Source organism: Stegostoma tigrinum, chromosome 7 (genome assembly GCF_030684315.1).
Source record: "Stegostoma tigrinum isolate sSteTig4 chromosome 7, sSteTig4.hap1, whole genome shotgun sequence".
NCBI classification, from domain to species: Eukaryota; Metazoa; Chordata; class Chondrichthyes; order Orectolobiformes; family Stegostomatidae; genus Stegostoma; species Stegostoma tigrinum.
This window is the reverse complement of record NC_081360.1, coordinates 72,941,255-72,967,236: the sequence shown is the minus strand read 5'-3', so window position 1 is coordinate 72,967,236 and position 25,982 is coordinate 72,941,255. Positions and strand designations below refer to the sequence as shown.

General features: G+C 39.3%; 1 protein-coding gene across 18 annotated transcripts in view; it reads right to left on the bottom strand.

Moving 5' to 3' along the window:
• Positions 1 to 448: 448 nt before the first annotated feature.
• LOC125454128 (R3H domain-containing protein 1-like) overlaps positions 449 to 25,982 on the bottom strand; it is a 164,923-nt gene continuing 139,389 nt past the window's right edge. For 17 of the 18 annotated variants that reach the window (XM_059647415.1, XM_059647412.1, XM_059647411.1 and 14 more), the window contains 5 exons: positions 21,187 to 21,356; positions 14,669 to 14,813; positions 8,028 to 8,122; positions 7,243 to 7,327; positions 449 to 1,699 (listed from right to left, as the gene is read on the bottom strand). In XM_059647415.1, the coding sequence (XP_059503398.1) occupies positions 1,356 to 1,699; positions 7,243 to 7,327; positions 8,028 to 8,122; positions 14,669 to 14,813; positions 21,187 to 21,356 (839 nt within the window). In that variant the 3' untranslated portion in view covers positions 449 to 1,355. The remainder of the gene's footprint in view (positions 1,700 to 7,242; positions 7,328 to 8,027; positions 8,123 to 14,668; positions 14,814 to 21,186; positions 21,357 to 25,982) is intronic. The other variant, XM_059647416.1, reaches the window with a different exon arrangement.

Below are 25,982 nucleotides of genomic sequence, written 5' to 3'. Positions count from 1 at the left end.
CACGTCAGCATTCAAAGCAAAGCTGAATTTTGTATCTGTTGGTGGAAAGATGAGCTTTCTGCATCCCTGCAAATTCTGTCCTTTGCATCTACGTCACTAACTTGCAGTGTTATAAGATATGAAACACCAAGACAAGAAAATGTATTGCGTTTCAAATAGCACCCAAACCATACCTTATGCAGCTAATATATGGTTACTAATATTCTTAGATATGAGGTTGGCTTTTAGTTTTGTGATGTATTCTAAAAGAAGGATGGCCCCTTTAACTAGTAACTACTTTTATGTCAATTAAATAAAATAAATTACTATTTATAAATTCTAGTTCAGTTCTGTAAAGAAAGTTGACAACTTCATTCAAGGATTGAAACTACAAATACTTCAGACATGTAGTCACTGGTCAACACCCAAACAATAAAAAATACATTGTCCAAATAAGTTACAAAGAGTATTTTCATATACTTGTAAACATTTATTTTTTTCGAACTGAAAAATGGGAAGGGGGCAGAGAACTTGCATCAGCACACATTGTACAGCCTGGCAGGTTTACACACAACCAAAAAGAAATTATAGGTTTGTATGACAATAATCCAACAATTATGTTCATGTCCATTGATCCTCAATATTGGGTGAACTAAAAACACTTAAACTTTCTAACAAATGTCCAGCATTTAAGAAATAACACAAAAACATTGCAATCTGGGGCTTCAAAACAACAAATAAAGAATGTCCACACAAATAATTTTATGAGCCCAATTAGTGAGTCTGAAGTTGACCAAAAATAGGATATTAGGGGCTAAGTGGTAAACTGCAAAATCTTCAGGCTGCATCTAAAGGCATTATTTTCACTCATTCTTCTTTGTAGATCACTAGTGATCAGCCAAGACAGATAATGGAACAGTTTGTTCCCACTACTTTGGGCTTCTCCAAATTATTTTTTGATTTTTTTTTAATAGCGTGAACTCACATTTTGCTGGTCCTGCTGGGTATAAAACTGTTAAGGCGAGTAATTACTGGCTGATGCTATTGACAGAAGGAGTTGCTGTACAATGGAGCTCTGGATTGGATACAAGATTCACAGATATAAAACAAAAAGGCTATAAAATTTGTACTGTGGTTCTACAGCATTCTCCATATAAAGATGCTGTTTTGTGATATGCTCAGATACTTTGTTGTGACAACGGTGAACATAAATTAGGAAAATCATCGCCTTTTTTGCTGGATCACTGGTTTTCTTCAATTGTTAGATCATAAAACACCAAGGCTCCAGGAGTCTATACGTCAACAGAAACCATTATATAGGCCCAATCGAGGAGGGAAAAACAGTGGAGGAGACTGCAGGTCCAGTGCAGCACTTACTACTGAGAACTAGCCCTTTCCATAATGTGAAAATCGTAGTGCTTCTTGCTTGTTCTCAGTTTGAATTTGCTGGAGTTATTTTGTTTCAACAATGCATTCTGAGCAGCTAGTTTTGAAGGAAACATCGCTATGATTGTGTACATGGATGCCAAGTCACTGGAAGGTTTTGAGTGTTCTGTGTTTGCATTACTATCACCACTACCACCACCACTACAATGTGGCTGAGTGTCTTGCAGCCATCGAATCTTGGCACCAGCTTTAAAGAGTTCATTTAAGAGTTTATCAGCATCTGTACGACTAATTCCCTCTGGTAGGTCAGTTACCTCCAGGACTCTGCTGACAACTGGAAAACAGAGAAAGCAAGCAATTTACACAAAAAGAAAACTAACAACAAAATTAGCATTTTAAAATTTTCCATACAAAACTATAAAATTTCATTGAGGTTACTGCAACAAGGTCAGATGCCAACAACTTCAATCTCACTGACTGCTTAGAGCACAGTAAGATTTCCAGCAATTGTACTGGAGTTAAGTCCCATTCTAGCACATCCATATCAACTTATGTTATAGTTTTAATAGGCAGAAGCTTCGAACTGAAAATCTCGGTAAAGCATTTTTTTGTCTACAGCAGACTTTCCTTTGAAGAAATAGCACCTGAACAACCATGCAATCTTAGTTTTCCAGCTCCTTGACATGAAAAAAAGCATGGAGTTTAGTTTGGCATGCATTTGGTGATCTTGAATGAAAAGATACAATATATTTGCTGCAGGATTAGGAAGCAGCCCAGGTGCAAAGAAGATATAGAAACATTTATTACATCTCTCAGAACAAATGATTTTGTTGCATGTAGGAAAGTAATTCAAGAGTGACGGTCAGTATTTTGGCTAAAGAAGTAATGAACTTGTCTGCAGCAAGATGACTCGAAAACAATTCCTTGCTCTTCATACAGTGGTGGGTCAAAGTATTGATCTTAATTACTCACACAGACAAAGTATGAAATGCAATTATTTGCAACTCAATGGATTGGACCAGATTGCTGAGGTTTTCCCTTGGTGGGAAAGACACACTCACTAGTTTGAAATTTATAAATTGGTTTAGTTTGCTGTGGAGTAATCCAATGTATCCACAATGCATAATTTGATTCAGTGTGCAGCTTTGTGAATGTCATTTTGTCTAATGTTTTGCTAGCCAAACGTGTAGAACACAAAACTTAATATTCTAATGAATGGAAACTGGAAGAACTGCAGATGCTGTAAATCAGAAACAAAAGCAAAATTGCTGGAAAAGCTGAGCAGGTTTGGCAACATCAGAAGAAAAACATCAGAGTTAACATTTAGGGTCCAGTGACCCTACCTCAGAACTTCTCATGAATGGTTTAGTTACTTGCTCAGAGTTTTATATTCCGTTTTCTTCTGAAAGTGATAAAAACTTAATTAATTCAGAATAAAAGGTCTGACAGCCAAGTTAGGCTTCAACGATCTAGGAGCACTGCATGAGCCCTGATGAGTCCACAAAGCACAGAACCATTTTTATGAGGAGAAAACTTGAGCCTGCAGGGTTAGGTGGTGGAAAGTGGATTCTTTGACAACCAGTAACAATTGTCTGATGTTGCCTCTCCTAGTTCTTCTTACCACACACCTAGGTTTCTGAACTGCTCCCCCAATTGGCTCCCAAGTGTTGTTCTACCATGTTCCCAAACTTCTACCCAACTACAACATCCAGCATCGCTCCAAATATAATGGGGTAAACACTAAATAACATGGAATTTTTTGCCCTTCCCTAATTGGCCAGAGGGCAATTAAGAGTTAACCAAATTGCTGTGGGTTTGGAACCACATGTAGGCCAGGCTAGACCAGGTAAGGATGGCGCATTTCCTTCCCTGACGGACATTCATTACTAAGTCAGATGGAATTCTACAACAATCAACAGTATTACATGAACATCATTTGGCTAACTTATTTCTGAAAAGCCAGATTTGGACTAAATTCAAATTTTACTACCTACCATGGAGAGATTCAATCCTATATCGCTAGAATGTCAGTTGAGGGTTTGAGATTTCAAGTCCGTGATATTAGCACTACACCACTGCCTTCCCAGATTATTAGTCTTATTAAGTCACATATACCTTACCATATAAACCAGCTTATTTGTCACTGAACAGGTTAGCAAAATACACAGCTGTTCTGCCAGCTGAAAAAATATTAAAATTTCCTTGGCTCAAGGAATGTGGGTATCACTGGCTAAGTTAGTATTTATTACTCATCACTAATAAGCTGGAGAACATGGTAATGAGTTGTCTTCTTGAACCTTTGCAGTCTTGAGAGTATAGGGCCACTCAGAGTGCTATTAAGAAAGGGAGATTAAGGATTTTGACCAATGACAGGGGAAGTACAGTGATATAATTCAAGTCAGAATAATGTGTGGCTTGGACGGTACCTTGCAGGTGGTGATTCTTGCATACTTGTGTCTGGGTGGTAGAGGTTGTGAACTTGGAGGAGCCTTGTTGAGTTATTGCACTGCATCTTGCAGATTGTCTGCACTGATGCCACTGTGTGTCAGAGTAGGGAACGAACACTGAAGGTGACAGAGTGCCAATCAAATAGCCTGCTTTGTCCTGGATTAAGCATCAAGATTAAGTGCTGTTGAAGCTGCGTACATGGAGGCAAGTGGAAAATTTTCCATCACACTTCTGGCTTCTCTCTTACAGACAACAGACAGATACTAGGGTGACAGGGGGTGAATTAATTGCAACTGAATTCCTAGCCGTTGATCCAGTTTGTTTCTAGTTGATGCACCAACCTCTGTACATGATCTTCCTCGATCCCACAAAAGTCTCCGACTCAATCAATTGCAAAGGATTATGAAATACCCTCCTCAAATTTGGCTGCCTACAGATATGTGTCACTGTTTTCAGCCTGCTTCACGACGATATGCAAGCCATGAACCTCACCAACGTATCTACCACAACCCCAATGCAACTGCAAACTGGGGTAAAGAAAGACTGCATCTCTACAGCAACACTCTTTCCATCTTCCTCAAGCAACACTCTAACCCATCATCACAAAGCTCCTGCTTAAGTGCAGTGAATCTAATGCACAAGGCGGCATCTATTCAATTTTTGATATTTCCAGACCAAAACAAAGACTCCAGATCTGTCATCAAGCTGCAGCATGCAGACAATTCCTGTGTTGCACACACCTAAGAAACCAACCTACAAACCACAATTAATGCCATCACTGAATGTGTATCAGAATGAACCTCAGACTTAGCATTTGTCAAATACAGAATGTCTACCAGCTTGCTGCTGCCACACAACACTGTCCTGCAACTACCAAAATCCACAACGAGCAACTGGATGTGGATCATTTCCCACTCCTCAAGCAGATGTGACAGGAAAATCCATTATCGACTTCAATGTGTCAGCACATCCTTGAGATATCCGAGGGACACCAAGTTCCAAATCAACACCAAGATTATGGTCTGCAGAGCAGCCATGGACCATCATCCTTCATGTATCAGAAATGGACTAAGTATGGCAGACACCTCAAATTCCTGAGTTAACACCAGTGGTATCTTCACAAAAGCCTTTGCAAACCACTGGCAGAATAGGCATAACAAATCAAGTGTCTTCTTCCTAGCCAACATGTCCTGCTTTGAGGCAGTGGTCAAGCACGATCAGATGCAACGAGCGGGCAACACTGTCTACATGCCTAATACAAGACTCCCTAAATAAGTGCTGCACTCTGAGCTCCACAATGTAAGTGATCATGAGGGCAGAAGCAACAGTACAAGAACACCCTGTAAGCCTCTGTAACATGCATCATTCCCACCAATATGTGGGAATTCCTTGCCCTAGAACGTGCAAGCTGGAGAAGAAGCATCTGCGAAGGCACCAACCACATTGGGTGTCACCTAGTGGACCATGTGAAAGCAGGAGAAACAGTGCGCAGTATCATGAGTGACCCACCTAACTGCCTCATCAAACACTACCTACCCAACTTATGGATCCAGGCTTGGGCTGTTCGACCACTGCTGGACACTTCCACTAGTCCGAGTAAAAGTAAGCCAAGCTGAACTCTGAACGACTGCTAAAGAAGAGAACTGTCACCATCTGCCTGTTTACTCAACTAGTTCCCATGGCAAAAGCAAAACATGGTTACTTTTCCCAGATTATGGTACCTTATGAGTTACTATTGGACAGTGAGACAGTGAATCTATAAGGTTAACTAGGTCAAGATTCAATTTTGGGAAGGGTCTATTTATGGTGAGTGGAATGTCATGATCTCCCAAAAGGGATAAGTTAAATGGAAGTAGTGCCGATGATTAGGATGATGATCTGTAATTTGGGACCTGAGCAACTGCTCTTATTCTACCTTAACAAAGGGACAAAAGGTCCCAAATCTGTGGTCTCCCTTTTTAACAGTAACCATGTTAGTTACTTGCGACATCTTACAAATTTGAGATCTAAGATATTTGGACTTCCAAAAGGCCTGCAAATAAGGTACCACATAACAGACTCATGACTAAGGTGTAGAATATAGAATCAGTACAAACGTGAGAATAAATCTCAAACTGACTACAAAAAGAACTGTAAGAGATGTTCCATAGGACTGTTGCTGGGGCCACTGTAATTTACTACTGATATAAACAAGTTGGACTTGGGAACTGGAAGTGCAATTCCAAAATTTATGGATCAGGTCACATTCCGGAAGCTGGAAGATGAAATAGGGGAAGATATTGCTAAACCTGTGCAATAGGTATTTAACTGACAAATAAATTTCAATATGGATAAATTTGTGATGTTACATTTTGGAAGAGCAAATAAGGAAAATTCAAACACCTTGGAAAATAGATACTTTACTTAAGAAGAAAGCTGCATTGGAATTGGTTCAGATTAGTTTCCCAAAGTCAATTCCTGGGATGAAGGAGTTGACTTATGAAAAAAGATCAACAATATTTGACCTGTACCCATTGGAGTTTAGAAGAATTAAGGATGAGACGACTGAAATACTACTAAAAAGATTCTGAAAGGGCTTAGCAGACTAGATGCTAAGTCCTTCCTAGCAGGGGATCTAGAAGTAGGATGGACAGATTAAAGATAACAGAACTCTCACTGAAGAGAAGGATGAGAAAAAATTCCTTCCCCCCAAGAAGTCACGTGGATTTGGAATTCTCTTCCGCTGCAGGCGGTGGGAGGATGGTCACTGAACATTTTCAAGGCTAAATTAGACAGATTTGTGATCGGAAGGGGCTTTTGTGGAAAGGTAAGACAGTGACAGCCCCAATCAGATCAGCTATAAATCTTACTCAACTGTGGATCAGCCTCAATGGGTCAAATGATGTACTCTAGCTCTTAATTTTTATGATCTTATGATCTAAGCGAAGTAGAACCACAAAAGGGACCTGGGAATCAGACAGGTAAATCACTAGATGAATAACAGTTCAACAAGCCCAAAAGTAAGGCAAAAGCAAAAGCCTTCACTTCTAAATGGATGAATTGGTTACCAGAGAGTTCACGTTGAGTACTGGTACAGGTGTTGCCAAAAAAAATGCACCAGTTAGGTAAAGAAACAGTTATCTGCCAATGTTTGTTTTAATTTAAACCAAGTAGTTGATTGTGATGGGTCAAGGCATGCCCACTGTGTATTTGTTAAGTTGACATAATAACAACGTGTACACATTCCTCCTGGCAAGGCTCTTTCCATTCTCAGTCCACCTGCCAGCCAATCTAAGAACTTTTGTTCCCCAAACAGTATAACATGTTGTTTCCCTTTAACTGGTATTCTTGCAAACATCCTGATGAATGCAAGACAAAAATCTTTGGGAAAATGTGTCTTTTTCAGGAATAGTCAACCTCCATATCGAGGTTTTGCACTTATTTACGCACCAGGTTCTCCTGCACCAAGGTCTGTTGACGCTGCTTTCCTCGTTTGTTTCTTTCCTCTTCCTCCATGCCTATTCAAATTCTGACCCTAAAATTTCAATACAAACATCAATCCAACATTATCTAAATTATTCTTTCAGGATTAAAAAGAAAAAAAATTAAGAATAAGCCCTTAGCAAAGCAAATACCAAATGTAACAGAAACTAACCGGCAAACATCATGGACATTATTCCACAGGAGAAAACAAGGCTGAACTCTACCAAAAACCAGCACAAAATATCAGAAAAGATCTTTAAAAGACTGAAGGATTTCAAGTGCACCCAGTTCTGCACAAGTTGAATTTCTGGAATCTTCTGTGCTGATTTAAAAATAAGAAAAAAAATCTGTAGGAAACTGGCTGTACCACAAAACTGGTCTCGTTCCCAAACCATATGAATCACTGGCTGAGCTTCTATCCCTCATGCCTGTTTGTGGATTATCGATAAGATTCTCTAAACTGAGTATTTTTTCAAAGGCCACTAATAGAATCTAAAACTGAAAAAATGAGGCTACTTTACTGCAAAGAAACTTGTATAAGATTTGTATCTTTTTAAAAATTTCATTTTTAGCATTTGCGTTGCCATTGTTCGTTAAAAAGTTAGATTTTACTCGTATGTGGAATACTAGACACTGATAAAATGTAATTTTGTGATAAGTCTATTTTTAGCAGACAATAAAATTGTGCAAATCTATTTGTGTTAAGCCAACGAGATCAGGATATTATGACTTTTGTAATTCTCAAAACAAACCTGTTGTGTTGAGACTACGTGAGGCCCATGTAGAAGAGGACGGATCGGAGCGTTGTACTGCAAAGGCTGGCCAAGCAAAGGGTAGCGCCCATCTCCTTTAACAGAAAGGGGTTTTTTAAAAATATATACTCCTGTGTAAAGCTTCAATTTACAACCTACGTATACAGGTTCAAGCATACTTAAAGAAAACTCAAGGCATCTGTGACAGGAAACCAGACAAAATTAATGAGACTGAAGTTCTAGTTAGTTATTAGGAGTCCTTCCAAATGTTAATGACATCTATTAAAGCAATTAAACTATCGAACACCAATAAAAAAAAACACTTTTTAAGTCCTGTGTAACAGAGAATAAATAACTGATGTCAACAAGAGGCAAGTTGGTTAAGACAGACAAAGGTCAAGAGACATGGGATTCTTCTTCCAAATATTTTCCTTAATTTCATTGCATGACCAAACAGATAGCAAAACCCAAGGTACTTCTTCATATGAAAACTTACAAGTTGTGCATCAATTAAACCTATGACAAATTTGGAGTTGTTTATATCATACTTCACTGATATCTTGTCGTTCACATCACACTGCCATGCCTGATATCTTGAAAAGTAAAAGGAGCAACACAAGTTTAGGAGACTAATACGATCTGGTTCTGCAATGAACAAGAGTGCAGGAAATGCCCATTTCTCCACGCAGTACACAATGGCTGTCATTTTGGAGGACGTGCTTCCAAATTTAATTTACATCGCCCTTACATTTTACAATTAGCCTTTTCTTTCTTTGTTAACTATTTTGTCAAGTTAGCAAATAAAATGCAACTGATATTGCGAGTGATTTATTTATTTATTGTCATGTGTATTGAAGTACAGTGAAAAGCTTTGTTTACAAACAGGACAGGCAGATCATAGTTAGCAAGGTTGGACAGATCAAAAAGATTTAGACAGAGAGATACAGGTTACATTACATGGAGTGTGCACTAGGCGACATCAACATTAGCGGGATCAGCATTATTTGAGGATACAGTCCATTCATCACTCTAATAACAGCTGCAAGAAGCTGTTCCTGAACCTACTCGTTCGTGTGTTCAGGCTTCTTCAACTTCTGCCTGATGGAAGAGTTTGTAGGAGACCATTACCGGAGTGTGACGGGTCTTTGATGATGATGATTTCAGTCTTTCCCGACAGCAAGCTGTGTAAATGGAGTCCATGGACTGAAAGTTGGCTTCTGCGGTGGTTGGGGCTGTGAACACCACGTTCTGTAGTTTGGCAGTCCTAGTCAGAGCCGTTGTCACATCAGTCCGTTATGCACACTGACAGTATGCTTTCAATTGTGCATCCTGGGGTCTTCATGGATCTGCCAAATTTCCTGAGCCACCTGAGGAAGACGAGGTATTATTATGCCTTCTTGACTGTCACATCTATGTGGGAAGTCCAGGACATATCGTTGGTTATCACGCCTCTAGATAGACACATGAATGGGCAGACAGCAGGGGGATACAGATAGGCAATAAGTTTAGATAGAGGATCGGGATCAGCGCAGGCTTGGAGGGCCGACGGGCCTGTTCCTGTGCTGTAATTTTGTTTGTTCTTTGTTCTGAGGAACTTGACGCTTTCCACTCTTTCAACCTCAGTTCTGTTGATGGAGATGGTGGCGTGTTCTCATTCTTTCTTTCTGGAGTCAATAGTCAGTTATCTAGTTTAGCTGACATTGAGAGAGAGAGGTTGTTCTCATTGCACCACGTCACCAAACCTTCTATCTCCCTTCTGTATTTTGACTCATGATCTAGTACCAGACGAAGTGCAGAAAAACATTTTCAAAAAAGGTACAAATCACCAGAAATGTTGCAATCTCTTCTGAGCTCCATATATAAATAGTGCATGAACTTTGATGGCTTGTGTGACCCTAACATTTTCAGAACAACTTGAAGTATTACAGTGGTGGAATGCTTTCGACTGGATACAAACAGAAGAATATGATGAAAAACTAGGATGATGTAGGTCTGTGAGAAGGCGGTGGCCCAGGACAGAGAGATAGGAGAAAGCAAAAATGGAAGGAAAGAGAGAAAGTTTTAAAAAAAAAGTCAAGGATGGAGATAGACTTTTTACACTATATAAATATATATATTATAAACACAGACAATCAAAAAAGACCTCGTATGGTAATTTACAGCCACTGAAAATTTTTGAAATGTAAGAGACAGAACACAAGAAAAACTACAAAGGAAGTTGGGAGATGAGAGAGATTGGGGGATGGCATGGTGAAGAAACAGCATGCGTGAGATGGATATGAATGAACTTTTTTCCAGCGATTCAGTTGATCATATCTTTTCGTGCAAGGATCAGCCCTACATTTTTCTTTGCATCACCTAGAAGATCGAGATATATCTGTGTTTTGATCAGTGGTAAATACAGTACTTAAGACATGATCTAACCAGATGGACAAAACATCTCAGAAATTGCTACTTGAAACAGATGGGTAAAAAGCAAAATAATCAAAGTCTTTCTGTAGACAAACAGCATTTGTAATTTAAGGATGTTCTCAAAAACTTAATAAGGGAGTAGCGAAGGCAACACTATAAAAAGCTCATCTAGGTGAATGTGCATCACAAGTTGAGATGCTTGTGTAACAGCTGCTCAAAGCAGTGACACCATGTAATTATGATGTCTCTAAGAAATGTGGTAAAGAAAAAAAAAGCCTGCCTCTTGATGGTGAAGTGAGGCCACTCCAGTTATATCTATGGCCAATCCCCTGCTCAAAAGAATCTAGGATGATGCTTGTTGAGGTCCTTGAACTAGAATGGTGATGTGCTGCATCTAGAAAAGGTATAGAAGATGGAATACTGCTCAATTTTACAGGGATTTTTCTTCTCGGTCATGAAATGGGCAATGAACAGGGAGGCTTATGAAAAATACTCAAAAGAACTCACGGACAAATTTCAGTGATGCCTTCTTAGCTTATGCTTTGTTGTTCAACTGCAAGAGTGTTTGTACTAGTGACTTAAGAATTTACCAGATTATTGCTGAAATCAGGTTACATTATCTGCAGTCCAAGTAAATTTCAGTCTTATATTTAATAAGTAGTAAAATTTGTGCCAATTTGAAGTATGACTGGGCTAGTGATCTACTGCTGCTCTTAAAACCTGTTCAGTTCAGAAATCTCAGTAAGCCTTATTAAAAACAGTGCAAACAAGTTGATAATAAAAACATTTCTGCAATCTATTGCAAATGTTTGGCGATGCAAATATTTTCTGATGAAGGGCCTAGGCCCGAAACGTCAGCTTTTGTGCTCTTAAGATACTGCTTGGCCTGCTGTGTTCATCCAGCTCCACACTTTGTTATCACATATTTGGTGCATCCTCTTTTTTAATTGTAATAAATGTGGAAGAAGGAAATTGACTGGTACTATATCAAATCACTTTGGATTAAAATTTCCACTTGGTGGAAGCGCAACCCCACTACAGCAAGTTCCAAATCTGCATCTCTTCAAATGAGAACAGCAAGGATTGCAATCGATGGAACGTCACATCACCACCAATTAGCTCGCCTCGCAGCCACACAGTTATCCAGCTTGCAACTATACTGTAGTTCATGCACTATCACTGGGTCAAAAAATCTGGAACCTTTTCCCTGACAGCACTGTGGGTAGATCCATACCATATAGACTGCAGGAGTTCAAGTAGGCAACACCTCACCATCCTTAAAAACAACAAAAGGATAGGCAACAGATGTGAGTCTGGCAGCATCAAGTGAATGAATAAAAAAGTAGTTAAGAATAAAACAACGCCCAAGATAAATTATGGTACTGAATCCACAAAACCGAAGCTCAGAGGAAAAATAAAGTTACAGACATAAGGGCATGTCCATTTGTTTTATTTTATATGGAGCTCTATTTTAACTTTACTAAAATGGATTGTCTAGGAGTGTGAATCTTGCCTTGGTGTGATGGATCCTGGGTTCAAATGCTTGAAAAGCCCTCAATCTGTTGTGGACCAGGCCAGACCTCCTCAAAATATTTTTAGAAGGTAGCTGACACCCTAATGTTTTCTTACTTTAAAAGGCAGATGTGCAATGGGTGTTCCCTCCTGTCTATAACAATCTGTGTTTGAATTTACCTTTTGGCAAGAGGTGATGCGACTGGTCAAACCACACGGCTTTAAGCAAAACAAACTTTATTTAAATACTACAGTTGAAATACAAACAAAAGAAAGCAGAATTCACAGTAACTTTCCTGTTGGAAAACCTAACCGACCCAATACAGCAACTTAACTAATTAACTATTCCAATATAGTAACATCCCATAAACACACCTCTTGCCAAAAGGTAAATTCAAACACAGATTGTTATAGACAGGAGGGAACACCATCCAGAGAGAGATTTCAGACAAAAATCAGAGAAATCCTTTACTGAAGAGAGATAATGGGAACTGCAGATGCTGGAGAATCCAAGATAATAAAATGTGAGGCTGGATGAACACAGCAGGCCAAGCAGCATCTCAGGAGCACAAAAGCTGACGTTTTGGGCCTAGACCCTTCATCAGAGAGGGAGGAGGGTAACTTCTTCAGGTTAGGCATGAAGGGTCTAGGCCCGAAACGTCAGCTTTTGTGCTCCTGAGATGCTGCTTGGCCTGCTGTGTTCATCCAGCCTCACATTTTATTATCTTAAATCCTTTACTGAAGCTTGCAACACTTTTAGGACCCAGAATGTCTTGTCACTGTTACAGCTTTAGAAAAAACTTACAAAAAACTTGAACTGGAGAACTGGCCACTCCCTTTCGATTGTTAAACTGTAACTCCCTGACTTGTCGTGACCTCTGCCTTTACAACCTCTCTTCTAAAAGACCATGGACAAAATAGCGTTTTTAAAGTGACAGCATCGTCACATGAGAGAGGTCGAAGGGCAATGTATAAAACTGTGGGTGTTAATCATAACTATTTTGATTTGTAAAAGTTTGAGACTGACCTCAGAATTGTAACATTTGCTTCTGCTACTCATCACCTCTACAGATTCAGATGTTAAACATGAGTACACGAACGCATTAGAAAATCCAATTCCGTTATATTGATTGCATTACTCTTGTCTATTAGACATTAAGATATTCTTTGTTTGTTCTTTAGAGAATTCAGTAAAGTTAAGCCAGCAAGATCATCCATTTTGAAATTGGTACTGATTGCCATTTATCAAATTTTTAGCTTCTAGATGTTTTATGAGATCTAATTAAAGAGTCCATTAACTTTTCTATCACTGATATTAAGGTAACTAGTCTTTGGCTCTATGAATCTTATTACCTCCTTTCTTTAATGTAGATACAACCATTTGGGGTGCGCCAATCTTCTGGCACTGTTCGATTTTCTACAGTTTTATCCTGACTGTTTGATCAGTTAAAGAATACTGTATCGTTTTGCTATTTGCCTTGGGATTATGGGCACTCTTTTGAGTAGCAATTTCCTAATGCTAAATTGGGGTAAGTGCCGACAGTAATCTCCTTACATGAAATGTCTCTGGTTCGGGAATAGTAAACTTCCATTCCACATGTCTCCAAAGGGCACAACTTCAAAGATAATGAAATTGTTTATTTCCATCTGCAACAATGTATGTATTAACATTTCAAATGGAAAAATATCAGCCGCGACCCAAGTAAATCTGACAATATCACTATTGATAAGGAACATTGTTATCTCCTTTGGGAACAAGGAGTGAAGACGTTATGCACTTTTGCAGTTTAGGTGAAAATCTGTTTCAGTTACATGCACTGTAATTGAAGATATAAGAAACGGGGACACAATGCAGTAGGTGTCACAGGAAGAATCCATTCAGACCCTTTAGCTTCTTTGGTCATTCTGTCAGATCATGAATGAGCTCTCCCTCAGTTCTATTTATCCATGTTTGATCCTTACCTAATGCAAATCTTTCAATCTTCAAAAAAAAGTGTTTAATGTTTCAACACTTGAAAATCAAGCGAATACAACAGTTCTTTTTTTACACAAACTGCCATTATAATTTAAACCTTTAAGCCTATCCATTGTTGATTTATCCTTCTTAAGGTTGTATATAAAAGCTGAAAGCAGTGTTCAATCCAAGGTTCTGTACCAATAAATAATCATTTTCTCTTCTTTGTATTCCAGCCCTTTGTAAACAAAGGCAAGGAGACTGATAAATTCTTGATCTCACAAGGAATCAAGGGCTATGGGGAGAGTGCAGGGAAGTGGAGATGAAATGCCTTCAGCCATGATTAAATGGCGGAGTGGACTCGATGGGCCGAATAGCCTTACTTCCACTCCTATGTCTTATGGTCAAACATTCCACAGGGCCTATGTGCTGCCCTCTTCCTAAATTTGTATACACCTGGATACCAAAATCACTGAGTCTTAGAACCCTAGTTTCTTGCCATTATGGAAGTATTTTTACTTCGTTTTTATTGGATCCAAAATGGATGACCTTACATGAATACACTTAAGCCTATCTGCAATACTCAGTCTGCCTAGGCCCCTTTATAACTCCATGCACAGCTTTAAATATCACCTTATTTAGTTGGGTGTAAACTTTGAAATTTTCTGCAGGATTTATTTTTATCACAATAATTTAGGAATATTATGCATCTTTCTTAAAACTAAAAATGGTCAGAACTGAGGTCTGTATCTGAAGCAAATACCTTGTCCAGGGACCACAGGTTGAGGAAACTGTGCCATTAATGGAAGCGGTCCTAGTCCACTGCGGACATTTTTAATAGTTGTCATTGGTTGTGGTCCCGGTGATTGAGCTGGAGATACAGCAGGACTACCTATCTGTGGACTGCTCTGTTTAAAACAAAAGTCAATGTCAAATTCAAAGAAACTCCATGTAATTTTAGCTTTCTTATTTCATGAACTCAGAATCTTAACTAAAAACAAGTGACTTAAAGTCCCATGGGCTGACAAAACACCAATGTTGGCTAAATTCACAGACATTAATTAAAAGTCAAAATGCTTTATTACTAGGTCAAGCAATCGCCCTCCAACAACAATATAAAATTAATGACTAATATTAAAGGACAGAGTCACATTTTGTTAGGATGCCCTTACTAAAGTGCACTTTCTTTGAAGTTTCTGTGGCTATCATGTTTCCAGAGATTCAAATCCTTCCTGATCCTGGTGTTACAAGTTTCACTTGTTGGGACATGAAACGGGAATAACTCAAGGTCATCTACTGCCTCACGAGCAGAAGCATATAGGTAGGTGACAGTGATATACCAATTCTTCAAAGTATGCTGGACAGTGATGAAGCACTTTCATGTCACACTGGGATAGGTCCCAAGGCATCACACAGGCTCATTTTTGATTAAACATTTCACCAAGTAAGTGTTGTTGATCCTTCTGGAGAACGTTACCAGGAAAAGCTGTATCATCGCCTTATTTTGTAAGTTGGCTTCTCCTGCATGTGGTGTTCACTAAGCTTGGGAAATGTTAACGTTGAGATGCCTAGGTTCCCAAGATGTGATGGTTGTGTGGTGTGCAGCTCTGTCAGGGCTGTCCACGAGGATGCCTTGCAGATGCTTCATGGCAACTCCAGTTACAGGTTCTGAATACGGATTCTGACACTAGTTTTGAGAGGAGGGAATGTAGGTTGGAAGCAACCGTGCTAAGATTATATAAGGGTAATTACAAAGGAGTAAGGAGAGAGCTGGCTGAAGTGAACTGGGAAAGTAGTTTTGCAATAAAGATGATTGATGAACTATGACAGGCATTGAAGGAAGTATTCAATGACTCAGAAAATGACATACAAGGAGGAAGATTCTAGGAACAGGATAAGCCTACCATGGTTAGTCAGGGAAATTAAACATAGCACGGGATTGAGAACAGAAGTCACATACAATATGGCAAAGATTAGTGCTAAGTCAGAAAACTGGGAAAATTTTAAAAAAATCAAGAAAACACAACTAAACACGGAGAAAATGAACTCTGTAGGTAAACTTCAAGCAATATCAAGACAGACAACAAGCATCTCTTTAAACTTGAAGCAAAGCAGGAGAGAAGCCAAAGTGACTTCAGAAAATGAGAATAGTAACTAATTTTGCACCAGGAAATCGCAGAGGAGGAAAATAAATACTTTGCATCAGTCTTCAGAGTAGAAGACACTAATAGATTTCAAAAGTGCTAAGTAATCAAGGGGCAAAAAGGAGGACAGGAAATAAATACAATATCTATCACCAGAGGAAAAAGTTCTGGGAAAGGAGTGGGGTGAAAGTCTGTAAGTCCCCTTGATCTGATGGGATCCATTCTGGAATATATTAAAGCAAGTAGCTGGAGAGACATGAGATACTCTGATAGGAATCTTCTGGGAATTCTGAGATTCTAGGAAAATCTCAAACAACTGGAAAACTACCAATGTTAACACTTTTACTTGTAAAGGGGAGGAGACAAAAAAACAACACTGGAGGCCAGTTAGCTTAATGTCTGTTCTTGTGAAAAGGTTACAATCCATTCTAAAAGGCTGCTACTGCAGACCATTTAGAGATAAATATGATCAACCAGAATCAGTATGGCTTCACAAAGGGGAAATCATGCCTGACAAATATTCTCTTTTGCTCTCAATGTACTTGGAGGATCTGTTTAGATTATCTTTAGCCTTATTTTCAGAAGATTAATTTAATCCCAGTTGTCTGTATCTAATGTATGATCTTCTCTTCTTGTCCAGAACTTCAATATCTTTATTTATCCATTGTTCCCTAAATTTGCCAGCCTTGCCTTTCACTTTAACAGGAACATAATGCTTCTGAACTCTTATTATCACACTTTTGAAAGCCTTCCACTTGTCAGCTGTTCCTTTACCAACGAACAATCAACTTTTGAACGTTCTTGTTTCATACCCTTAAAATTATCCTTATTCCAATTAAGAATAGGAACTTCGACAGAAAATTTATCATTCTGCATAACTATTTTAAAACTAATAAAAATATGATCACTTATCCCAAAGTTCCCATAATAACACTTCAATCACTTGCCCTGCCTTATTTCCAAAAAGGTGGTCATGTTTTGTTCCCTCTGTAGTAGGAATATTTACATAGTGATAATGAAAAAGTTCTTGAACACTTAAATTCTTCACCATCCAAACCTTTTAACACTACAGCAGTCCCAGTCAATGTTTGCAAAACTAAAATTCCACACTACTACAATATTATTCTTGTACATATTTCAGATCTCTCCAGACATTTGCTTCTTAATTTCCATGACGATTGGGGTGCATACAATCCAGTCCCATCAAGATGATCATCCCCTTCTTACTTCTAATTTCAGCCCATACATTTTCATTAAATGATCCCTTGGAAATATTTTCACTATTTACAGCAATAATGCTTTCCTTAATCAAAATGCCACAGATGTTCCTTTTTTGCCTCTCTTTCTATCCTTCCAATAACTTCTATAACCCAAAACACTGAGCTACTAGTTATGTCCATCCCTCAGCCAAGTTTCTGCAATCGCTACGACGTCAGAGTCCTATGTTTCTCTACATGCCTTCAGCTTATCAGCCTCACCTGTAAGACCTCATGCATTGATATATATGCAGTTTAAGTGTTCAGACTTTCTTTTGTCTGTCTTTTCTAACTGATTTTCTTTTTTCTGATTCAGAACCATCCTCATCTTCCTTTCTATTTTCACTTTTACTTAGCAAGTCCACCTCTCAACCCCCAACCCTAAAAGTTTACAGGCTCCCGAAACAGAACTAGTTAAATCTCCCTGCCAGGATATTGATCCCTTTCCAATCAAGGTGAAACGCATCCTTTTTGAACAGATCTTCTCTGTCACAGAAGAGATCCCAATGATCCCAGAAAATGAATCCTTGCGCATTGTACCACCTCTTCAGCCATTGATTTATCTCCCTATTGTTTTATTGCTTCCCTCATTAAAGCTTGGTACTGGAAGTAAACCAAAGATTATTTTTATGTTCTGTTTTTTTAACCTTGCAGCTAACCTCTTATATTTACTCTGCAAAGCTATAACCCTTTCCCTAACTACGTCATTCCTACTAGCGTACAACAACTGCTGGACTCTCATTCTCCCCATCGCCAATGCGCTTCGAATTTTGAATGTTTTGAGATGCTCTTAGCCCTGGCAACAGGAAATCAACATACTATCCTAGATTCACACTCAGTGCCACAGAATCTCCTGTCTGTGTTGCAAAAATGGTAGGAGTATGACCAAGGGACTCAAAAAATAAAATCAACTAGATTAGACAAATGCAACATGGATATATCGAAGGGAAATTTGTAGGTTTGACAATAAAGTCTCACTTGAAAAGTTAGTACGGAAAATTAAAGCACATAAAACGAGATAATATATTAGTATAGGTTGAAAATTGGTTAAGCAGGAAACAGAATATTTTAATTAGGTGATTTACATGCATTCTGAACTTCAAATTACACCTGTTTATTCAGTACCATTTGTCAAGATACCCAAAATTTGTCGAAGGTGTTCCAATTTAAATTATAAATGCCATGGTCTTTTAAATCTAAGTTAAAATATAGGACTTTATTGTTACCTGTTCTGAAGTAAGCCTGGGTTACTTAATTGAAAGAGTGTGAAGGGAATTCACATTCTTTTACCAAGAGGGTGATGCAAAGTGTTTCACTTGGAGAAAACAGCAGCCGCCTATGTGCTCCGAAGTTCCAATAAAGTATTGGATATTAGATTGTAAATGTTGTGTTTCAAACTCGATTCAGTCGCTTTTCTTCAAAGGAGACAGAGTTGGAGTCGAAAAGATAGCCATTTATTACTTCTACCTGGGTACAAAGCTCATGTGATTCACACTATCATGAAGATGGGCTTTGAGAATGGGATTGAGAGAAAGGAACCCGCGAAAGAAGCCCACTGTGATATCAAGTTTAGCTTTTCCGAAAATATTACTGTAAACCACAGATCAGTTAGTCTGTTAGATTTGGGAGAGGGAGAGCAGCTATAGGCAACAAGGTGCTGTGATTCACTTCAGAGGGATGTCGATGGCAGCTTGAAAGACAAAGACTAAATTTGAGAGAACTTAAAGTGAGGTTGGAGGATTTGCCTAGCTTTTGCAACAGGGAGAAATCTCTGGCAAAACCTATGCCATGACAACAGCTTGGGAATTAAAAATTTCCAGGCTGCGCAAAGAAAATGTCAGAATTTTAGCAAAGGGATTCTACAAATACATTAAGGAGAAAAGGGTAACTAGGGAGAGAATAGGGTCTCTTAAAGATCAGCAAGGCCATCTATGCACGGAACCGCAGAAGATGGGAAGATGCTAAATGGGTATTTTGAGGCAGTGTTAACTGTGGAGAAGGATACAGACTATACAGAACATGGGGAAATAAAAAGCGACCTCTTGAAAAATGTCCATATTACATAGGTCATGGTGCTTAAACGGCATAATGGTGGATAAATCCCCAGGACCTTATCAGGTGTACCCTAGCCATCTATGGGAAGCTAGGGAAGTGATTGCTGGGCCCCATGCTGAGACATTTGTACCATCGATAGCCACAGGCAAGGTGCCAAAAAACTGGAGACTGGCTAATTTGGTGCTACTATTTAAGAAAGGTGTTAAGAAAAAAACCAGGGGTCTTTAGACCAGTGAGTCTGACATCGGTGATGGACAAGTTGCTGGAGTGAATCCTGAGGAACAAGATTTACAGGTATTTGGAAAGGCAAGAACTGATTAAGGATTGTCAACATGACTGTGTGTAGGAAATAGTGTCTCACGAATTTGATTGAGTTTTTCGAAGAATTAACAAAGAGGATTAATGACAGTAGAGTGGTGGATGTGATCGACATGGACTTCAGAAAGGCTGGTAGACTGGTTAGATCACACAGAATAGAGGGAAACCGAGCTATTTGGATACAGAACTGGCTCGAAGATAGACGACAGAGAATGGTGGCAGAGGGTTGCTTTTCAGACTGGAGGCCTGTGACCAGCGGCATGTCACACGTATCGGTGCTGGGTCTGCTGCTTTTTGTCATTTACATAAATGATGTGTATGTGAATATAGGAGATATGTTTAGCAAGTGTGCAGATGACACCAAAATTGGAGGTGTACCGGACAGCAAAGATTATACAGAGTACAACGGGATCTTGATCAGATGGGCCAATGGGCTGAGGAGTGGCAGATGGAGTTTAATTTAGATAAATGTGAGGTGCTGCATTTTGGAAAGGCAAGTCGGGGTAGGGCTTATACACCTAATGGCAAGGTCCTGGGGAGTGTTGCTGAACAAAGAAGCCTTGGAGTGAAGGCTCATAGTTCCGTGAACGTTGAGTTGCAAGCAGATAGGACAGTGAAGGTGGCATTTGGTATGCTTGCCATTATTGGTCAGTGCATTGAGTATTGGAGTTGAGGGGTCATGTTGCAGATGTACAGGACATTGTATTCTAAAAGTGGCCTACTTAATGTGCAATTCTCATCTCCCAGCTATAGGAAAGCTGTTGTGAAATTAAAAGGGTTTAGGAAAGATTCACAGGCAAGACTGCTTGGAGGATTTGAGCTCTAGGGAGAAGCTGAATAGGCTGGGGCTATTTTTCCTGGAGAGTCAGAAGCTGAGAGGTGACCTTACAGAGGATAGGCATGAATACAGTAAACAGCCAAGGTCTTTTCCCCAGGGTGGGGTGTGTCCAAAACTAGACAGCGTAAGTTTAAGGTGAGAAGGGAACGATTTAAGAAGGGACTTAAGGGGAAACATTTGCATACAGTTGGAGTGCGTGTTCAGAATGAGCTGCCAGAGGAAGTGGTGGAGGCTTGTACCATTACAACATTTAAAAAGGCATCTCGATGTGTATACGAATAGGAAGGGAGTAGACGGATATGGGCTAAATCTTTGCAAATAAGACGAGATTTAAAAGTTTGGTTCCATAAATTAAATTATAAGCTTGTTACAAGAATAGTGTTCAGTCAACACATGTTAAATTTTTGAGTCTCTATGGATTATTGGGAGCAGACAGGAAAGTAGAGTTGAGGCTGAGATGAGATCAGCCATGATTATTAAATGGCAAAGCAGGTTAGAGGGGCTAAATTTCGTACTCCTATTCCTAGCTCTTTTGTTATATAGGAATTATAACAAACAAGATATCCACAACATTGCTCCATTCTGTTATATACAACATTAATAAATGCACAAAAGTTACAGAATATCTGTAAACAGTGTATACCCTATAAACTGAAACCGAGTTGCATACTTGCGTGGTAATCTCTGGGTTGTTAAATTCTGCAGATTTATGTCCTCTATGGTCCATGGTGAAATACTTATTTTGCTTCCACTGGGGTGGAGAATGAGCACGAGGATGAGGGTTGTTGGGTATGGTAAGCTGCATCATAAGCATTCCACTGCCATGTGGTGACACAACTGCTAAGAGGAAAGAAAAAGTTATGAATGCATATACAGTCAAAATAAAAAAAGTAATTAAATCTACTCCATGATGTCCTTCCTCCTATCATTACACACCAGAGATAAATAATAACTACATCAGTCCAATAAAGCTTACAAATTTGGATAACAAAAACAATTTAGCACCAAGTATGCAAGGTTAAATAAACAAAAACCAAAAACTAGAAATACTCATTGGAACTTGTAGCACAGGCTAACGACAACAGTTTTGGCCATCTTGATGCTTAATTTTAAGGAAACTTTTTAAAAAAAATTCAAGTCTGCATGATGGACAGGCATGTTACAATACATAGAGGTGACAAACTCATTGAAGGGTGTGTGATCAGGTGGAACTAGAACTATCAGCTCTATGGAACCTGACATCATGTCTTTGGTGTTGCATCCAAAGGATTACATGAAAATGAAAAACAGGACAAGCCTTTGAAAGGGTAGATTTCTTGAAGGACTCAAGTAGTTACAGTATAAGGAAAGGAAGAATAAAAAAGTGCAGGAGCCAAAAGGATTACCGATTTGAAGTTACTGTTTTGACATTACTGAAAAATCACTTTCAGATTAAATACCTGAAGATTATTAAACATGATTGCATTTTTCACATTTCTGCAATGTGTTCAAATATATATTCTAAAAGCTATTTCTTAACCTATCAATTATGACAATTAATTGCATATTGCATCAAAGTGTACCCAACTTCATAAACTGAATGTTGATAGTAAATATCGAAGCAATTCTTAAGTAAAACAGTGCAGTTCAATATTTGAATCTTCTATTTAAAAAAAAGTCATAAACCAGTAACACTCAAAATATTTCAATTGTTTGTTACCTCTGCAAAATGACAACTTAACAATGGTAGCTCGAAGTTTCAGGTGAATTTCTTAGTTTTGAAAAAAGAACAAGTATGAAATGCCAAAAATTAAATGAATAAACCAAACATGAGAAGATTAATTTCCCTTGTTAGATTTAATCTCTCAAAAATCAATGTTCTGTTATCAAGGCAGTGGTGGCAAGTCAGGTAGAAAAAAGGTAGTAAGAGTGCACAATATTGCTTGTGCTGAACAAAAACACTATTGACAGGAAACAATGCAATTGAGTCTTGTTGGGAACCTATAATCAAACATTCAACTCATCTTGCATAGACCAATAGGAAAAGATGAAAAGAAAGACAGGAAGGGAATTCTAATTTGGGATCTGTTTTTGAATACCTGTCATTTTGCAGAGGAGTTGACTGAAATCTCTTTTTCCCTGCAAATGGAGTATTAACTTTCCAAATGCCCTCAAGCATATGAATTTTAGATGATGCTTTGGAGAACACCAGATTCTATAGTCTGATTGGAAATACTTAGCAGATCAGACAGCATCCTTGGACAGTGCAAAAGAGGCCCAGATATTCAGACAGTCATTTCTGCTGCACAGACAGGAACCATCCACTGGGACAGTGTAGGAGTCTTGATGAAACAGAACCTGAAGGAACTGACCAAGAAATTGAAGATTCCAAAGGGCAATTTCCCTGCACGCGGAAGACAAGAAAATTCAGACAGTTCCTCTGCAGTTGAAAGTTATCCAGGAACTGTAGGACAACTAAAAACTTGGTTTTACTCCCTATTAACTATTAAACTGACCCCCAAACTACCCCACACTTGCTCCAGCTACACCAGTTCCAGACCCTGACTGGAACCTTTTCCTTCAACATGACCCCACAATTCCTTTTAACCCCAGACCCAACTGCACACTTCTCTCACAGACCTAGACACCATCCATTTTTGCTCCAAGCCCAATCAATTCTGCTCTCACATCTTGTTCCAGGACACAACTTCACTGTCAGCCCCAGAATCTAACAACCACCTCTCCCTCAAGTAAATGACAAACCAGTGGGATCCGATATCCTCACACAGTTAACCCAATTAGCTCCTACCTGGCATGTGAACCTACACTCACCTCTCCCATCACTGGGCCATACACCTCCTCGGAACCCAGCAGCACCCAATATCTCTCCCAATCTGACCTAGCCTAACTTACCTGGCCCCCTTTCCATCCTGTGCCACGGCAACTACCCATCTAGCAGCTTAATCTACTAACCTAAACTCTTACTTATCCTTTGACAGGAGCTGTTAAAGTGGTAACATTGCTGCTGGACATTAAAGTACAACAATTACTTCTGTGAACAAGACAGCAAGTTTTGTCTTTCTCCTGATGATCCTGCATAACATGACAGTTGGGTTTAATGTATGCGCTGCATTTTTGTAGGAACTGTGAAAGAAATCTCCTGTCAGAAATGTAGAGCTCTTTATTCACAGGGAAAGTAAGAACAATCTCACAATGATCGCTTCTCATTGGAAAATCTGGCCCAAACATTTTAGGCTGATGACTTTTCAACAGAATTGGGATAAGTTAAAGGCATAATAGGGTTTGAGCAAACACTAGGCAGGACATAGACTTAGAAAGAATTGCAACTAGGTGGATGACAAGATGGGAGTTAAACAAAAGGACTGGTGTTGTGGTAAGTGAAGCAGCAAAAATCTGCTGGGTGCAGATATGCTGCTATCTGAAGGCAAAGCCAAGAGTAAAACTGAAACGTACAGAGAAAAAGAAACAAAAACGGGTAAGGGAAAACAGAAGCCTGAAATTATTCAACTCAATGTTAAGTCCAGTAGACTTTAAAATAACAAATTAAAAGACGTGCTGTTGTGTCTCAAACTTGCTTAGGAATTAACTGGATAAGTTTAGTAGGCCAAGGCCAGAAATGCAAATGTGAGGGCATGGTGAAGAATTAAAACGACAGGCCACCTGAAGGTTTGGGTCATGCTTGCAAATCGAAAGGTAGTGTTTTGTAAAGCAGTCACTTGACATGCTTTTGATCTCCCAATATAGACTTAACACACTATGAGCAATAAATTTAGCAAATATACTGTTTAACTGGAAGGAGTGCTTAGGGCCTTGGACATGCAGACAAAAGGTAAAAGGGTGCAAAGCTGGATGAACACAGCAGGCCAAACAGCATCAGAGGAGCAGGAAGGCTGATGGTTCGGGCCTAGACCCTGAAGTAAGGTCTAGGGCTGAAACATCAGCTTCCTCCTCCTCTGATGCTGCTTGGCCTGCTGTGTTCATCCAGCTCTACATCTTGTATTCTCAGATTTTCCTGCATCTGCAGTTCCTACTATTTCGGAGGTAAAAGGGCATTTATTACATGTTCTGGGTTTGCATGAAGGGGATGAGGTGTTAGGGTTGACTGAGAAGTGAACCCAGTATCATGGCGGACACAGTCAATTTAGAATTTTGGAAGGGAAGTATGTATTTGGTGGTGGCACAGCACTGCAGACGTGAGAAATGAAGGAAAATGATTCACTGAATATGGAGACTGACAGAAGCAATGCGAAGTCAAGTCGGGGAGGAGGAGCTCAGACATATGGGAATTGCGACAGGCACATTAAGTTCTGTCAACCATGACGACGATTGGGAGAATAATGCCCTATGTTCCTTGTTTTCATACTATCACCTCCATCCTTAGGCCACTGCTTTGGTGAAGTGCAGTGTAAACTTGAGAAGTCACACCTCATCTCCCAAAAGGATATCTTCACATTCTGCACTCTCAAAATTCAAGAATTTCACACCATCTCCCATTTTGTTTCATTTTATTTGAATATTTCAGTTCAACCTGTACTTTTATATAAAAAAATAATTGAAACAGCAGTGCACCTGCTTCCTACAGATGTTTTGTTTTAGTTTCTGTTTTTTGGCCCTCTCACCATCCCTTCGGCCCTGCAACACACAGTCCTTTGTCATTCAATATTTCCTTTCTTTCAACCCATCAAATACCTTCCTCTGTCCTTGTCCCATCCATCTTTTGGTTAAATCATATCAGATCTCTCAGTTTTCCAAGTTCTGAAAATTTGAAATGTCCACCCAGATTTATTTGTTTTTTGAGCCCACTTCACCAATCAGCATGATCATGGCTAACTCTTGACTTAAATGTCAAACTCCCCATACCCCTGGAAACCTTTAGCTTCAAGAAATCTACTTCTTTCTTAATTTTATTTTATTTCATGGCTTCATCTCCACAGGCTACAGTGGTAGCGAATTTCACAGGTTCACCACCCTGAGTGGACAAATTTCTCCTCATCCAACCCAAAATGACAAACCCTCTATCCTGGACTACAGCCCCCTTGCTCTGGATCCTCTGCTGGGGGAAGCATAATTCCCTGCATCCAGTCTATCCAGCACTATCAGAACTTCATACGTTTCAATGGGATCCCTCTCATTCTTCTAAGCACAATTCAACACAGACCCAGTCAACCTACATTCTCCTCGTATAACAAACCTGCCACCTGAGGAACCCGTCTGGTGAACCTTTCCTGCACACACTCTACGACAAGTATGTGATTTCTTATATAAACGAGACTAAAACTTCAAACAATACGCCAGATGTGGACTCAAAGGGCTGTACAACTGCAGTAAGACCTCACTGCTCTCGTACTCCAAGTGCTTTGCTATGAAGGCCAACACACAATTTGCTTTCCTTACGCTTCCTGCACCTGCATGCTTGTTTTCAGTGATTGATGTACAGGAGACATCTAGGTCCATATTTATAATCAG